The sequence below is a fragment of the Arvicanthis niloticus genome, chromosome 14, assembly GCF_011762505.2.
Source record: "Arvicanthis niloticus isolate mArvNil1 chromosome 14, mArvNil1.pat.X, whole genome shotgun sequence".
Taxonomy (NCBI): domain Eukaryota; kingdom Metazoa; phylum Chordata; class Mammalia; order Rodentia; family Muridae; genus Arvicanthis; species Arvicanthis niloticus.
The window spans coordinates 41,678,277-41,696,635 of record NC_047671.1 but is presented as its reverse complement, the minus strand read 5'-3'; the positions used below and the strand labels follow the sequence as shown (position 1 = coordinate 41,696,635).

At 45.4% G+C, this 18,359-nt stretch overlaps 1 protein-coding gene across 4 annotated transcripts in view; it reads right to left on the bottom strand.

The window, feature by feature from the left end:
- Trim36 (tripartite motif containing 36) overlaps nucleotides 1–15,116 on the bottom strand; it is a 45,998-nt gene extending 30,882 nt beyond the window's left edge. The window contains exons 1-2 of one of the 4 annotated variants that reach the window (XM_076912680.1): nucleotides 14,992–15,116; nucleotides 1,168–1,402 (exon numbers count right to left, since the gene is read on the bottom strand). In XM_076912680.1, the coding sequence (XP_076768795.1) occupies nucleotides 1,168–1,402; nucleotides 14,992–15,054 (298 nt within the window). In that variant the 5' untranslated portion in view covers nucleotides 15,055–15,116. Of the gene's footprint in view, nucleotides 1–1,167; nucleotides 1,403–3,613; nucleotides 3,915–14,991 lie in introns of those variants that run through there. The other 3 variants (XM_076912679.1, XM_034518678.2, XM_076912681.1) reach the window with 3 other exon arrangements.
- Nucleotides 15,117–18,359: the final 3,243 nt, after the last annotated feature.

Here is an 18,359-nt window from a genome sequence, read left to right as displayed (position 1 = left end):
TATATATCACACTCCCTAGTGTAAAGATCATGTTTAACACAAGGCTGCGGTCACCACTAACTTTAAAAGAATTTCAGCCACTTCTGTAATTTTAAGTTAATTTTGCTCTACATCACCTCTCCAACTGTTCAGAGACAACACCATCTAGACATAAAACAGGGCAAATGTTGGCCTGTGATATATGCTATGTGTCATTAAAATTACTTCCATACATTACTGCAGAATTCTAGTATTCATGGTGGTCAGAACCCTTATTCTGGGGAGTAGTCAGGTTCTCATGTATCCCAGGATGGCCTTGACATCACAGATCCTCCTCCCACATGCTGGTACTATAGGCGTGTGCCACCATACCCTGCCAAAACACTTACTAAAAAAAAAAATATATCGCTGGGCAGTGGTGGCGCACACCTTTAATCCCAGCACTTGGGAGGCAGAAGCAGGTGGATTTCTGAGTTTGAGGCCAGCCTGATCTACAGAGTGAGTTCCAGGGCAGCCAAGGGCTATACAGAGAAATCCTGTCTCCAAAAAGCAACAACAACAACAAAAGAATGTCATGCCGGTAAAAAGTCTAAGATTCTCAGGTAGAATGATAACACATTTGATTTGCTTTAAAAGTTCTCTAAGGGTTGGAAAGATGGCTCAGCAGTTAAGAATACTGACTGCTATTCTAGAGGACCTGGGTTTGATTCCCAGCACCTACATTATGGCTCACAACCAACTGTTAACTCCAGACCCAGGGAATCTGATGCCATCTTCTGGCCTGAGAGGGCATTGCAGGCACATGGTACACATCTACTGAAACACACATACACAAAATAAGTAAAATCTCAACAACAAAAGTTTTCTAGAAGTAACCTTTATGTAGTCCCATCCTTAATTCTGCAGTATTTATTTGGACATTAACCTTATAGATGCTTCCCTAAACAGTTCATTATTCTTCCATTATCGATCACTTAAAGCCAGTTGTAAGCAGTTTAGCACCAAGTTAGTATTCCAAATCCATCTTAAGTGACTATCAAGAATTACAAGTTCACTTCGACATCTTAAGTGGAGGCTACAATCATAACTTGTTCACTTGGAAAAAATAACAAAAACCATCCCCCTTTCAGTTATAACTGGACCTCTCTCAATAAGCTCTCCCTGCCCCACCCAGCATCCCCCACATACCTGGTCTGTTAATCTTGTCGATTTTATCCATGCTGGGGGAGGTGAGCCGGAGTCGAGGACTGCTCTGATTAGAGCTGTCTGATGCCACATCGTTGAATGAGTCATCCAGAGACAGTAAAAGTTCTTTCACACACTTATGACAGACGCTGTGCTGGCAGGGAAGGATCAGCGGGTGTGTAAACAGCTCCTTGCATGCTGGGCAAATAAGCTCCTTTTCGATATTCTTAATAGTCACCTTAGGATGAAAACCAAAGCCAGGGTCAAAACTCTCGTGGGTAGACATGTCAGCATGCTCATTCATTTTGCATAATGTGCTTACCTTTCCAAAATAAAATTAAGATACGGAACTTAAAGTGTGAACTTCCCAGGCATGAGGAGGGGTGGTTTGTGGTGGCCATACCACAGAGGCAAGCAGATCTCTGTGAGTTCAAGGCCAGCATGGTCTACAGAGCAAGTTCCAGGATAGCCAGGGCACTTTGTCTTGCCAAAAAACAAACAAACAAAACTATGACTGAAATTCCTTTAATATATATAACATGGAATTAAGAACTAATGATATAAAACAAAAGAACGTAAAATGTAAGAAGAAGATATTAGAGGACCACACCCTATCAAAAATCACAGGCTGTTCAAATCATTAGGGACAAGTCTTTGACTTAGGACTTTAGTGAAATTCTAAAAGTGATAATTTTCAACAAAAAAAGATTTCACTATGACATTAACCATTCTTAATGTATTAACTCCATGACTGCCAAAGAGCAAGAGCTGGTAATAAATGAACACCCAGGCTAAGCCAGTGTGTTCGGGAAATCCTAACCGAATTCTACTTACAAGCTGAATAACAACAATTTTCTACATTAAATTTGACAGCTTTCATATGTTTTATGAAAATGTTAAAATGCTTAAGGCTCTATATTGCATACCAAAGCAGTTGTCATAAAAGCACATCATAAATATTAAAGGTGGGGAGAGGACTGAAAGACACCACCCAGCTTCTTCCTTCAAACCTATAGGTATTCATTATTTCACCACCTTAAATGAGAATCACTTTAGGGTCACAACTAAAAAGGTTTGATGACTCACCTATACAGGTTTTGGGAGAAGTGCCAGGAAAGTGGGGGGAACAGCACTTAAATTTCAAATTCTATAGGTTAATGTTGGCATCCCTTATGTTTCAAATTCTATAGGTTAATGTTGGCATCCCTGAAATTTTAATGACAAGCCAACATTTTTTTTTAAAATCTCAATCTTATACAATCATTTCATCTATAGGAAATATACAGAAAATTTTGGGTGTGGTTTTTTTTTTTTGGGGGGGGGGGGGAAGAGGGAGACTCAAGACCATTTTCCTGTGTAGCCCTGGCTGTCCTGGAGCTAGCTCTGCAAAGTAGGCTGGCCTCAAACCCAGTAAGTCACTGGATATGCATTCCTAGTGCTGGGTTAAAAAGGTGCTCAGAAAGTGAAATTTAATTCACTCGTTTGGATGAAATAAGTGTATGCTAATCTGTTTCCCCTCCGGTGACACGAAGAGCTTTAGTAAACCCTGATAATCACACCAGGAACAACTAGCTTCATCACTCCCAACAGATCTTTAATGCAGTGTCTCTTGAGGAATCACAACTATCCAAAAAGGCCCACAGCGTGCTACAATTTCATCAAACCTGGAAATAAGCCGGTCACACCTACAACTCACACCAAATACTGGATATTCACATTTTATCTCACACTTCATCCGGTATCACACTGATCTTAAAGGAAAAAGAAAAGATGTATCCTGACTGCCCGATATAGAATCTTGTCCCGTTTTACATATAACTAATACCATTGGTAAAGCTCCACCTCCTACAGGAATATCTAAAAGTCATTTCCATTTTTCTTGTGCCTAAATCATTTGATTACGCTGGATATAAAGTAATTCTTCCTTCAAAGAAAAAATCAGTATCTTTTTTTTTTTTTTTTTACATCCTTTGAGTTAAAACCAATGTGATGTGATAGCTCACTCAAGCAACTGCAAAGGGGTGGTTCAGGAAACTTCGGGAGACGTGCCTACTCAACCTCTGCAAAGAAAAGGTTTGAACCGCACAGCCGCAGGGGCCCCGGCCCCGCCCAGCGAGCAGGAGACAAGGCTCCCAGCGGGTGGCAGGAGCAGCCGGGGTCCCGGAGGGACTCCAGCGCCCCTCGGGGCTCCAGACAAAGGGCGGCACGCTGGGGCACGCGCCCTACTCTTAAGCGCACAAGACACCCCAAAGCGACTACTTCTGCAGACAGAACCCCACGGAAGAGCCTGCCCTTCCGTCCCCGGCGTGGCCAGGTGCACAGTCCCGGACCTGCGTTTCGCTCCCTCCCCAAGGGACCCCAAGCCCCTCTCTACCCTCTCAAGAGCAGAAAAAGGCGCCGCCGGATGCTGGGACCGGCCGGGAGAGAACAACCAAGAGTAAGCGCATACCTGAGAGTCTGAGGCATCCCCCTCCATCGCAGCCCTCCGCCGGGTGACATCAACCAAGGAGTCTTTACAGGCGCAGCCGGCCCCGGCAGGGTCGTGTGGGCGAGTCCCCGAGGCGGCTAGGGAGCCTCGGGTCAGACCGGAGGGCAAGCTGGTCAGCCAGATCCGGCCAGCGGGCCACGCGGCGAGGGACTGGCCGGCGCAGGCGAAAGCACGGGCGCGGGAGAATGCGGTTGCTCCCTGCGAGGGCCCCGGGAGCCGGGAATGACGCCCCGCTGCCGGCTGCGGCGGCGGCTCGCGCGGACTGCAGCTGGACTAGCAGCCAGGCGGAGAGTGGGGCGGTGGCGCGGGGCGGGGCCGGGAGGGGGAGGGGCTGTCGCCCCGGCAACGGCGCGGCCGCACAAAGGAGGAGGGCCTAATTGGGGCGTGGACAGTGGCGAGGTGGGGCTCGGGAGGGGCGGGGTGCGGGCTCGGAGCTGCCCACCACTCAGGCTCCCCGCTAGAGCACGGGGAATCTAAACCCTCCGGGTCGGGGTGACGGCTGCTGGCTCTGCGGTGCTTTGGTCCATTTCACTTCTTCTGAGAGCGTTCCCAAAGTGTGCGCGAAAGCCTGGAGACCAGTGACGCTCCCAGGCCTTAAGCTGAAGTGAGGATCAGGGCAAGTGCGCCCCAAGGAGCACCCGGAGCGGTACTCCAGGGCCAGCGCAAGATCCCGCCCACTCCTGCCGCTAGCCAGGCTGGCCTAGGGAAGTTCCCGGGTGGGTTCCCCAGTCTTCTCCCTTGGGCTCTTCAACACACTCTTCCTGCTTGGTTTGTTTCGTGAAGTCGCATTCCCTGGTCACTGAGCACTTAAAAGTACGTTCTTTTTTTTTTTTTTTTTCTCAACCAAAGCTTGGTGCCTCACGTCACGCAGGAGCCGGGTGTCACTGGGCTAGCCGAGGAGCAGGGATTCCATTCCTGGGTGCTAGCCAAGGATTGAAGTCAAGACTGCAGCAAAGCCCCCGCCCTAGCCCAGCCCACAGCCACCTTGCGGTTTCGCATCTGAAGACAGGGATCCAGAAATGCCCTGGCAGCCACACCAAGCTTGCACCGGCCAAGCGTCTAGAGGGTGGCATTTCGTTTGCTTCCTGTATACGGACAGAACAGAAGAAGGCAGCCTACCACAGTCGGGGGGGCGAATATTACTAGGTAATGAAAGCCACTGCTTTCTTGAAGGCTAGTTTCCTCTGTTGGTGTTAGATTGAAAGAACCTTTATCCTAACTCCTGGGCCAAGTGAGCACGGAGCTGCAGAGCGCTGTCTCCATTAGGTTTTGAAACGCACCCTACTTTTAATTTCCTAGTTGGAAGAAAGCTGTCTCCTGCGGCAAATTTCACATTTTCTCACAGCTTTGACATCAGCCTTAACCTCTTCCGTCAACCAGGCAGTTAAATGACCATAGCAGTGTAAAACTGAAAATAGTAAGGGACTATAGCACCTAATGGAGTGTCCTCAATATACTGAGAGGATTCACACCTTGCGGGGAGGCGGGAGGGGGAGGGAAGGCGAGGGGTCGGTGGGAGATGATTGAGCTGTTCTTATCCAGATAGGCTTGCAGCACATGTTAGACCCTGTAAGCTTCCTTGGATCAGGAGCATGTGTCCTAAACAAGAGGGAAAAGAGGAAAGCAGCAAACCTCTACGCCCCACAACACCTACCTAATATGCTTCTGTAAAGTCTTGACTTTCAAAAAGTGTAAGTCTATAACATTGTTTCTAATGTTGGCCTTTGTATTAAAGATACATTAGCATGCTTAGATAGGCCTTTGAGTCAAAACATACTATGGTAGAGTAAAAGAAATTAGGAAAAACTAATTAGCACAAACTGAGAATAAAACTTTTATAGACAACACCTGGGTGAAAATAAAACTCAAGGGCCTTCCATTACACAAAACCAAGTTCACTGAGAGATTTCACACCTGGCCAGCAAACTTCTGTTACACAACTTGACAAAATGTGGGGTTCTAGGCACTTTCAAACATTTTATAATGACAGTATGAATTGCTACAGCTTACTTGAAAGGAAATTTATCAATTTCTATTTTTAAAATTGCAATGCAATAAGCCTTGTGAATGAGTCATGGCTAAGAATGGTCCCATTTCAATACTTGTCATGTATATACAAAACAATTCAAAAATCTTACTTGCATTTTATAATGACTAAACGCTTTTCATAGTGTACATTTATGCTACAAAATACTTTGTAGCAGATCTATTTGATGAGGAAAAATGCCTGACTTGGGGAACACCGCAGAAGAGGGGACTGTAAATACTTGTCATGGGGACATGACATGGTGACTGCACCTATGAACTCAAGGTAGCTATTGTCCCAAGCTCCTGTCAACAAGAGCAGTGAGCATTCCCACAGGCAGGACTAGCTGGGACCCCATGGGTCATTAACAAAAACTGAAGACAGTGGAGGTAAGGGGAGATGTTGGGGTGCATGGAGACGAAAGTTGGAGGATTATATGGCAAGATTCACTGCTTAAATATATGAAGTCACCAACAAAAATACATACAATATTTTTTTTAAATATTAAAGATGTCTAAAATAGAGTGAGTATTTTTTTAATTAAATCTGCCAAGCATTTACAGAGCAGAAGTTTTATCAGCACTGTATTGTTGGCACTCTGGGGTGTGTGTGTTGTGTGTGTGTGTTGTGTGTTGTGTGAGTGTGCAGGCAGGTGTTCATAAAGGTAAATAATAAAAATAAATACAAGTGAGTGTTGTATAGGTAAATAAAATGAATGGAATGGAGCACAGAATGGGTCAGGAGCTGTAAGAGGATCAGTCAGGTGTAAGAGACTTTCCACTCATGCTGTATTGCTGGCATTTTTTTCAGTATGTGCTTGTTTTAATTCTAAAGCGTTTTTTGTTGAGAATCCTATTGATGTAGAAACTGTTAAAAGCAGGAAGGGAGTGATGTTAGCAGCAAGTCTGAAGTCTGCTGCTCTAAACCACCGGCTCCCCACTTCCGTCAGAGTCAGCATCCTCTTTGGCTGCTAGGCTTCCATTAGCTTCCCACTCTTGGCACCCACAACTCTAAGTCTCCACTTAAAAGGTACCAAGACCGTTCCTGGGTCCTGATTAAATTTCCTGGTGAGTTCTGTTAGTCACAGTTGTGTATTTTTATTTGAGATAGGCATGTTGACAAGGTTGGTTTCAAGCCAGTGACCATTCTGCCTCAGCTTCTTAAATGCTGGGATTACCAATGTGTACTACCACGTCTGACTTGCATAGATTTCTTCTTATTTGGGCTTTTGAATCCTTTTTATTTCTCCTTTACCCAGATCATACTGTTTCTTTTCAGATCCTGCTCTTTCTCACCTTCACAATTAATCCCACTGCTGCCTGGGATTGCCTCTCTGCCTGCCTATCTTGCAGAGACAGTCTAACACAGTGGTTCGAAACCTGTGGGTCACAACCCCTTTAGGGGTTGAACAACCCTTTCATAGAGGTTGCCTAAGACCATCAGGAAACATAGATGTTTGCATTACAATTCATAGCAGTAGCAAAATTAAAGTTACGAAGTAGCAACAAAAGTAATGTTATGGTTGGGGGTCCCCACAACGCTGAAGAACTGTATTAAAAAGTCGCAGCATTAGGAAGGTGGGGAGGCACTGGTCTAGTGGCTATGTAAGGATAACCTGCTTGGGATGGAGGGTGCTGTGTACGCAGAGAGCAGAATAAGCTGTGTGCTGCAGCACAACAGCACCTTGTTCTTGACATGTAAGGGAGAGAAGGGTGGATGCACATAAGTGCGTGATTCAGTGTGTCTGTTAACACAACACGAGTCTGAAAATCCAGAGGGCTGAGAACACCAAGATTTCTATACATGTTGGGAACTTTTTGAAGGCTGGGACTAAAGTGGCAAGATGGCTTGGCAGTTAAGAACACAGGTCGCTCTTCTAGGGGACCAGGATTCCATGCCCAGCAACTGCATGGTAGCTAACAACCATCCCCAACTCAAGTTCCAGGGACTCAGATGCTCTCTTCTCACCTCTGCGGGCACCAGGCACACACATGGCACACAGACAGAGATGCAGACAAAAGGGCAAGGATTTCTTAATCCTTATCTGATTTTACACCTTATAAGTTGTCCTTTGCTCTTCCCCCAGTTTGGTGTGTCCCATGCTACCAGTCCTACTGGTTTCTGTTAACATGGGGGCCAAAATGAAGCACATAGAAGCTTGGTCCGTGTCTGCCATCTCCCTCAAGCCTATAGAGCTTCAGCATCCTTGGTTCCCCCCCCACACACACACACCACTTCCTCTCTTTTGTCTCTGCCCGCCCGTGTGTGTGTGTGTGTGTGTGTGTGTGTGCGTGTGCGTGTGCGTGTGTGTGTGTGTTCGATAGTGAAGATTAAACCCAGAACCTGACTTTAGCTAGGAGAGTGTTCTATCTAGTCGAATCTGCAGCCTAATTACTTGCTCTACCACAGGGCTGTGAGCTAAGTCACATGTACCTCGTTCATGAAGTCCAAAAGGTTAACGATACTCATTCAGCTCACCTGGTCTCTTCCCATGTTGGCTCCTGGCCACCAGAAGAGATTAAATTCTTGACTGGGTTGGGTCCTAGTGACCACAGTGCATTTTTCAATGAGCACCCTGAAACACCAGGCTTTACCTCCAGTCTAAAGCAGACAGAGTGCCATTCTGCTATATCCTAAACAAAAAGTAGAAGCAAAGTGACGTGGCTACAGACCAACTAACTCATGACTAAGAGGGATCCCCTTAGTCTTTCAGCATCCCTAGAAGAAAATGCAGACAACTCCTAGACTTAGGGAAGTAAAGAAGCTAAAAATGATGGTGGTTTTACTGTGGTTTGACACACTGTAATCCATACTGCCAGGTATCAGAAGTCCAAGGTGAAAGGCAGTAAATTGAACTGTCTACCAGTTATACCCAAACCTGCGACAGGGCATGTTCCCCAGTCATAAACTGTTGCTATGGGAACAAAGCCGGGACAGAGGCATCCAGAGAGCACCTGGCCAGGTCCTACTCATCTTTCCAGCTGCTATTTCAGACTACTAACTGTGAGAAGGAGAAAGAACAGAACCTGAAAAGAAGAGCCAATGTGGTGTGACAGGTAACCAAGAGTAAGAAGTAATGAAAGGCATCTGAAAGTGCGAACGATAACAAACCCTCAAAAGACCGGCACAGTAGCACATGCCTGTAACCCCAGCATTCAGGAAGCTGAGGCAGAATGATAATGGGTGTGAGACAGCCTTGGCTACATGCTTGCTTCAAAGCAAACAAATGTGAAAACAACCCCACGGAGGATCCGTTATGGTCTAATATTCACTGACCATCTCCCCTAACTCGGACCTCATTTGTCCTTAGAGTTTTTGATGCTCAGCTTAACTAAATTACACATTCTCACTTCTGCAGTCATGGTTGATGTTTGCTAGCCTTGTTCCAAAACTACTTTAGCTTTTATGTCTTAAGATAAAGCCCTGTAGGCACTTAACACAGTAGCACCCAGCCAACAGTTCCACACCGTTGGTAGTGTGTAGTTCTGCCCTGGCAGGAATTTCTGGTTGGTGTCAGTAACACAGCCTACGTGGTCAGTGGGCAAAGGGCCCTTGGGCACGTTGAGGTGAATAATATTTGTATATACAGGTTGTCTACTCTTCTCTTGACCACATCTCATTATTCTCCATAGGACTGCTAGCATTGATACACCCAATTAAAATTGGAAGATATATAATAACATTTTTAGTATATGACTCAAATATTGTACTACTTGCATTAAGTTGTTTTTATATGAATTTCAACTTCAATTTTATAGCCCATATTTGTATATGTGTGTTCATGTGTATAAATACATGTGTGTGCACATGTGTGCATGGGGGGGGGGCAGAGGACAATCCTGGTTATCACTCTTTAAAGCATCATCTATCTTTTTAAGTATTTTTCAAATTTTTTTGGCATTTATTGAGGTGGGGCACATGTATGTGCTTGTTCCCATGTACATACACACACACCACACACACACACACCACACACACACACACACACACCACACACACACACACACACACACACACACACACACACACACACACGGTACATATGTAGAAGATAGAGGACAACTTGAGGAGTTAATTCTCTTGTTTCTAATATGTGGGTCCTGGGGATCCAAATTAAGTTGTCAAATTTGACAGCAAGAGCTTTTACCTTATGAGCCATCTCTCAACCCTTTTCAATTTTTATTTTATTTTTTAAATTTAAAACAGGCTCTTTCATTGGCCTCGAGCTCTCTAATAGGCTGGGCAAGGCTGGATGGCCAGTGAGCCCACAAGATCTGCATCTCTCCATTTTCTCAGCACGGAGATTAGAACTAGATGCCATTGTGACCAACTCTTTTTACTGGGGGTTCTGGGAAGCCTAAGACAGAGCATTCTTCGCAAGCACCCTATAGACTAAGCTATCTCTGCAGTTCTACATCAAGTATTTCTTAAGAGATTATGTTGTAGGAGTCAGTTCTCTCCTTATGCCATAAAGATCAGGCTTGGAAGCAAGTGCCTTTACCCACTGAGCCACCCCACCAGCCGTATATTAGGTATTTTATCTAAACATCCAACATCTACTTGTTAATGATCACATGGTTACAATATAAAGTGTCTCAAGACCTGCTCCTATTGCCAGAATACATAGCTTATCTTTTGAAGGCCTGTATCAATAACATTCCCAGGAAGTTTGTATAAAATATTCCTTTAACCCTTGCAGCAATCCTGTACAATGGGTATAATTCTCTCTAGAAAGGACATGTCCCAGTCATTACTCTTCTGAGATTAACTAATGTGCTAGTTAGCCATCAGCCAGAATGCAAACCTGGATGGCACTCCACCATTCCCACTGCACTGCCCACAGGTAAGCATGAAGCACACAGTCATTTCATGAAGATAACCACTTATCCTTCTAAATGATATTTGGAGATACTATCTTCAAATTACTTCTACAACAGTGTGATAAAGAGAGAGAGGGTACTTGTGAGAGTAGCTATTTTTAAACGATACTGCAAATTTCTGTCTTCTTTTTTTTCTCTCACAGCACATATATTTGACTTAACCCTAATGTGCAAAAAGAAAAATAAAGAAAAAAAGAGAAGAAAATAAGAAAGAAAGAAAAAGAAAGAAAGAAAGAAAGAAAGAAAGAAAGAAAGAGGAAAGAAGAAAGACATTTTACAGTGGGCCAAACCTCACCGTCATTGCCATCACTGGGATTTTGGTTGTTGGAATGACTACCTGCTCAGCCATCGGTGGGATTTTTGTTTCTGTCCCAGATGTTAACCCTTTATATTGCTCTGCTTGTGGATTTTCTTTCTGTTAGTTGGTTATTTTATCTATTTACATTCCCTATTTTCCCTCCCTAGAGACCCCCATCCCCTCCCCCCTCCTCCTTTTTGTTTTTAAACCATTTTAATTACATGCAAGTATTAAGGTCGATTCTAGGTTGAGGAGCTAGCAATACTTGTGGAATTTCTAAACCTAATTCTTTTCTCATTTAAGGGTATTCTTGTTTCAAAGTTAATAGTGTATTTGTAAAAGTTTCTGAGTATTGGTGCTGGATTAAGACTATTAAGGCTACTCTTTCAGAACTACATGGGGGCTCACAACATCTAGGACTCCAGTTCCATGGGATTGGACGCCCTCTTCTGGCCTTTTCAGACATCAGGCACCCATGAGGTGCACAGACATATATGTAAGCAATATACATACACAGAGAAAATAAAAAAATAAAATATTTCAACGTTCTTGAGTCTTTTGTACCCCACAAATGTTCAAAGTCCCAATGATGGCCAAGCGATGCAATCTCTCCAGATTGCCTTTCATTTTGCCAAAACTATGGTGCTCCCAGGATATACCTGAGAGGCAACTGTTAAAGAAGAATCATTGTCTGGGTATTGATACTTCAGTATAATTCTGACAAGCGAAGGATGGATGAAGGAATGTTCTAAACTTAACACTCCATTCCACACACTTCATTCTGCCAGTTCAGAAAAGGTGCATGGTGATCTAAAGGGAAGATATGTGTGAAGATGATTTTTAAAAAATTAGGAAACCCTTTCAAGAGACCCAAAGCATTTGAGAGCATTGCTCTTGAGTGTCTCTAGATATTGACCACAGATTTTAAAACTCTGTTTTAGTCCAATGTCTCTTCTCTTGCAAAAGAAGCAAAAAGCTTCCCGAAATGGCAAAAGTTTTCCTGGCAGTGAAATGCAAGAGGAAGCATTTACATTGATTTTAGGGCTCTCAATTAGCCTGTGTCTTAACAGCTGTGTGCTTCCAAGGTATTGTTTGGTGAGCAGAAAGATCACAATGCTGGGCTCACTGTGTGCTTTAAATATTAAAGCAAGTTCTATGAGAAAGCATTGTAAGCCGCTCAGGTTAGGCATGTAGGTTTTAGGTTACGCTAAGATTAAAGGCTCACTCACCTCCCTGGGCAGGGGATACACTTAAGCTGGTTTAATTTGAAGTAGACACGTATCCTGATGTTGCTGGACAGAGGGATGAAAGTGGAAATGAACTCCCATCGTATCTTCCATGAAATCCCAAAAAGTTGATTATTTTGCAACAAAAACTTTTAAAACCATGTGTTTTATTATTTTATCTTTTGTGGTGCTGGGAACTGAACCTATGTACAAATGTTGTGATACCAAGCTACATCTACAGCCCCAAAGTCATGAATTTTTAATTAACAGTTTTGTTTTAGCAGTTCTAGAGATCGAAGCCGGGGCCTTGCACATGCTCCCTGAGCACTGCAGTGGCCAGCAACATTGATGGCATTTAGATGAATTCCTGCACGGGGCTAGAAAAGTGCTGCAAAGACGAAACCATGCTAGAGGGAAAGCGAAGATGATCAACTCACAAACCAAACTTGGAAGGAAGCAGGGAGAAGGCTGGCAGACTACCAGCCACCCCTCTGCCTCTCATGATCAGACCAGACTCCCAGCATGCTGTAAACCCAAGCTGCCAAGTGAACCCCAAATCCAAAACAAAATAACCTTCAGTCTCAAAAATCTGCTCTCCCATGGCTAGCAGTAAGTGCTTAAAGCACTTAGAATCACACACAGAGCAGAGATTTTATATGGTGGTGTTAAATTACAAACTGGGCAGTGGTCTTGCATGCTTTTAATCCCAGCACCTCAGGAGGCAGAGGCGGGCAGATCTCTGGGTTCGAGGCCAGCCTGGTCTACAGAATGAGTACCAGAATAGCCAGAGCTACATGGAGAAACCTTGTCTAGAAAAACAAAAACAAAACAAAACAAAAAGTCCATAAGGAATACATGAGTTGAAATAAATAGTTAAGCTATTCCTGCTGCCTGCCCTAACTCCAAAAAGGTAGGAAGGAATTATCTACTTTACAACCTCAAAGAGTTCCTAGGATTTTTGGCCTCTGTAGCTGTGGAAGTCTGGGGAGAGTGCTCCTGGCAGCCACTGGCCTGCTGTTGGAGCCAAGAGAAGGCAGTCTGACTAGTCAAGGGAGAGAGGCAGAGGAAGCCAGTGAAGGACACCAGGTCATCTGTTTGAGGTTTCTATTACAGGGAACATATTGTAACACCATGGCTCTGAGAGATTCCTGGGTTCACGTGCCTTAGTTTATTCTAAGAAGTTTCAAGAATTCACCAAGGTTTGCCTTCTCCATTTAGTGTTTAGGGAAGTTCGTCTACTTCATAGTCACCAGACTTGGCAATATGCCCATCCCTGGCCTTGGACCACCCTCCACCACACACAGACACACACAGACACACAGACACACACAGACACACAGACACACACACACACACACACACACACACACACACAAAGGACTAGTTTCTCAAAGTTTCTCGGTTTAGATGCAGTTGGAGAAAAGCACAGCCAGCTAACATAGTTCTGGCTTATACTGAAGAACATCTGCGCACAGACAACTTACCTATCAATCATCCTGTTGTCCAGCCCATCAAGAGTGGCCCATTTACTTTGAAATTCATAAAAGACATCCTCTCCCCAACCTACTCCCAGCTCCTAAACAGATGCCCCCTTTTCAAGCACTGTCCCAGCTCTCCAGAGTTCCACCTTTGACCCAGGACCTTCTTCCCTTGTAGCCAGCCCCTGCTGGACTTCTCGAAGGGAAATCTATTTAGAGGAAGGCGTGAGCTGGTACACTTTGTAGGTCCCGAAGTCATAACAGGGTGGCTGTTTGGGACCATGAAGTATTTGAATGTTCTGGCCAGGATGACTCCGTACATGCTCAGATGACATTCAAGTTTACTGGATGGAGTCCCAGGTAAGTGGGAAAACTGGAACGAGGGTCTACCACTTGTGCTTCTGACTATGAATGCTACGAGTGCTCCAAGATATGATCCTCACTTTCAAATTGTTACTGGATATTCTATTTCGGATTAATGTATTCAGCGGCTACAGAATAGGAGAATCCAAAGAAGACTAGTTGCCCTGATACTCAGGTTGGGAGTCAGGACTATGCAGTCTAAAGCTAAATTACTCCACGCTGCGTGCCAGCTATGCGTATTGGAGTGGGGTGTGGGATCAAAGTTTTAAGGGTGAGCATCAGGGAGGCACAATCCTTCTTTCTGATGATCACACACAGAGTCTGGTTCTTCCTTTTCTCTCTTTCTTTCTTTCTTTTTTTTTTTCTCCAAGCCCCAGGTGCAATGAACAAGCATAGACACCGTTAAGCGCCCTTTCTCCCAACCTAGACCAGCAGAGCCCCGCTCAGTATTACACGCCTCGCCTGTGTATCACTTCGGAACGTCTCTGGGCAGTTTCTCAGACGCTCCCTGAGGTCCAGCTTCTCGAAAGGCTTTCCACTCAGGGGAAGCCATCCTACCAACGTCCTGAGCCACTCTCAGCTTCTGTCCCTCCACCCTGGTACCAAGGCAGGCTGCTCCTCATGTTTCCCGCCCAGGACAGCGGCTGAGAACCAGAGCGAGAACTGTCCCTGTCCCACACAGCGACAGGCTGCGCGCGGACCCGGAGCCGCCTCAGGTCCTCTGAGTTAACGGATCGGCGGACCCTCCCTCTACACCCCCACGCCTGTCACCCATTCCAAATCTCCGTGCTGTCGGGCAGCCCTTCAGTTCCCATCCTCTCCCGCCGGGCTCCCGCACCGCTCCGCCAACTAGCTCCATGAGTCCCCTTTCTTCGACATAAAGAAAAGGCGGCCACGGTGCATTGTGTACAGCTGGGATGCGCTAGTGCGGAGGACAGACCCGGATTCCAGCTTGTGTTCCCCCCCCCCCCCCCCCCAGCACGGGACCGCTCTGATGCCGCAGCCCACCCTCAGGTAGTGAGTGCCCAGCCGGGATCTCGGACACAGCCCCACAGCAGAGACGCTTACCTTGCCCTTGACAAGCAATTCCATAATGTAGCCAAATTCACTCATCTCCCCTGACTCCGACATGGTCAAGACCCTTTAGGAACTCTAGACCAGCCAGACGGGCTCATCGAATGTGGTCCTTTCCCCGCCTTTCTCTCGGTTCAGCTTGAGTTTGCCCAGCCCTTTTCCAGAGGCACCGTTAAAAGTGGAGAGGGGAAAGCCGAGGGCGGGGCAGGGTGGGATGCAGGGCTAAGAGGACTGGGCAGCCTTGTCCAGGCTCCCGGGCCCTGGCTGCACCAGGCTGGCCAGCGCCAGCTAACGGAACAAATAAGGGCGGCGGCGGCGGCGGCGGCGAGCTAGTGTCCAGCCCTCCCGGGTGGTGCTGGGACGAGGCCACGCCTCCTCGGGGGTCGTGTCCCCCAGCGGTCGCGACAAACACGCCAGCACACAAAGCGGGACTCCTGGCAGGCGAGCACCCAGCCCCGACAGCTCCAGGGACTTGATCTGATACCGGGTAGACTGGAGCTCCCGGGCTCTAAGAGCCAGGACAAGGAAAAAAAATCCCCATCGCGTTGTAAGAGGTGTGAGGGCAGAGGAAAATGAATGCGGAGGAGACACAACAAAGAGCCGGGTTTCTACAGGGGGGAAAAAGTAAAGGCCCAGGAAATGGCAACGCCGCATCTCAAGTCAGCCTTCCTGAAATCCAATAGGTAACAAAGACCAAGCCCGGGGCTTCTGAGATGAGAATAGACACAGGGATTGTGTTGTAAACACTCCAAGTGTGTGGGGTTTGATAAGATCTCGATATCCTCCAGATGCTCAACTTTCCCTTAACAAAAGAGAGAACGACCAGAAAAGCATTTGTGCCAGCAAGGTTCCTGGACTCTCACCTTTAGTTACAACACACTCTTCTAATTGTTCCCTTTTGGTGCAGCTTCCCAGCTCGAATACTTCATTTTTTTATAGCTGTTTTTCTGAGAGGTTTGCAGCTGGAGTGGCCACACCTACTACTCTTTGCTTTGCAATCTACTTCTCTGCTCTAGGCTTTCTCTTAGTCATGGGTATTTATTTATTTATTTATTTATTTATTTATTTATTTATTTATTTATTTGCAATTGACAGCGATAATTAGATTGGACAGGAGCGCCACTGGACAAGAACACCTCTTCAGGAAACCACGTTTCTGAAGAAGGTTGGCACGGTTTGCCCTGGGCTGGCCATCAGAGGCAGGGGACTGTGTGGAAATGGTCTGATTTACAGTTACTTTGGAGGTCCCCTGTCTCAAGCAGCCATAGACCTTTTTTTTCTTCTTTGAGGATATTTTGTAATTTCTCCTCTGTGACAGAGAAATCCAAAAGGATACATATCTCCTCCTCCTCCTTCACCCTGCTTCCTTCTAAACTCTCCTTAATGCTGCCATAATTGCTGATAACTGTTCTCTGTTCTCCCAGGGCATTGCTGCTTCTTGGTAGAGTGTTATTGTCTGGCAACTGATAGCCTCTCTGAATGGCAGCAAGAATGTGTTGCTGATGTTTAGTCAGAGCCTTGCTGAAAACAAACACCATGGCAGGGCTTCCAAAGTGCAGTCCAACAGCGTAATCTTCTCCAGTTGTCTAGAATCTTGTACTCACTCTTTGCTTCCATTGGGGAAACTACTAGATGTCAAAAAAACAAAAACAAAACAAAACAAAACAAAACACCAGTAGCATCCATGAATGTGGTCCCTTTCACTATTAGCAATTCATGATGGATAGAGACTTCACTCTAGAAATCAAAGTTTCTTACGCCCAGAATGGAATCTGACACATGAAAGGAAAAACAAAACAACCAACCAACCACTGTGTGAAAGGTGTGCAGCTAAGATATGTCTCCATTGGAAGGAGGGAGGGGACGAAAAGTACACAAGCCAAATGTTAGGGCTTCAGCGCCTTCCCCACAAGCTCACCGGAAGCCTCAGCTCACATCCCCTTTGGGAGAACTGAGTCCTGTGTTTACTCCTAGCTGGAGAGAAGGCTGGCAAGGTGGCCATTTTACTCTAGGTGTATCGCCATTCGAAACAAGAGCAAAGATTTGTTAGTGAGGAAGAGGAAACTGTTTCTACTACGCCTTGGGTTTTAAGTCCATTCAACTTTCTGAGTTTCAGTTTTCACTTCCGTAAAACTGGTTCAGACGAAATGTTTTCTAACTGTTCTGAGTGCCAGGATCTCTGATCTTAGGGTCCCTTTGTCACCTGGTCACCCTGGCTGCCCATCTCCTCCATGAAGATGCTGCTGAAAAAAAAAAAAAAAAAGGTTGTTTATTTGCTCCCAGCTAATTATGTAGCAGGGAACCCTTACCAGTTCCCTGGACTCCTACAGAGGCCAAGGAAATGGGAAGACACTAAGTGAAGCTGTTAGAGCAATGTCAGTGCCTAGGAGTGAGGTGCGGGTTTGGTCTTGTGCTTGGTGGTATTTGCTTCTCATCACTCACATGTGAAGAACCATATAGAGCATTAAAAGCCCTCAAAGATGACAGGGAGACAAAATGAAGAGCACTTCAGGACTCCTAAAATCCTCTGCATTGACATTAAAGGCAGATGGTAGAACGGTCACTTGGCATCAAATTAAAAGTTGCTTCATTTTTACCTACTAAGAACAAAAGCAAATTAGAACCACAAAGATGAATATAGAACTTCATTTTCAAAAGTGAATTTATATTTCTCAAAAAAAGAGAAAATGAAATTAACATGACATGTTATTCTCTTTACCACCAAAGAAAATACTCAATAAAAGATTACATACTATGCAAAATATCAACATTGAGACCAGCAATGTTAAAGGGTCTCTTGTGAAAAATCTACTACTTGCCAGTTTCTATCAAATGAAGAAAATTCTTCAATATAAACTGCTCTCCTGGGGTTGGACAGATGGCCCAACAGTTAGAAACAGATGGCTTTTTTAGAAGATTCAAGTTCAATCTCCAGCACCTATACAAGCATAGGCCATCTTGAGGCCAGGGATCCATGCAACTGCTGAGGGCCATGAATGGGTCTGTGACCTGATATGACTTGATATGGTCAAAGGCAGGGTTGATGTCTGTGGCCTGTGTTACCACTGTAGGTCATATGGATGCAGGAGTGCAGATGGAGAAAGACTCGCCTTCCCTACTAGGGTGTAGGTGGTGCAGGTGGAGAAAGACTCATGGCCCCTTTCAGGGCTGGCCACTAGGAATTTGACCACGCTCCAGTAAGTGTATGGACAGCACAAAATGGACTTTTTCTTTCTTTTCATTCTTTTCTTTATTTGAGGGGAGGAGGAGGGAGGCTTGGGAAAGAGGACGTGGAGGTAGACATGAGAAGGCTGGGAGATGACCAAAATCAGGGTTTGTGATGTGAGATTCCCAAATAAACA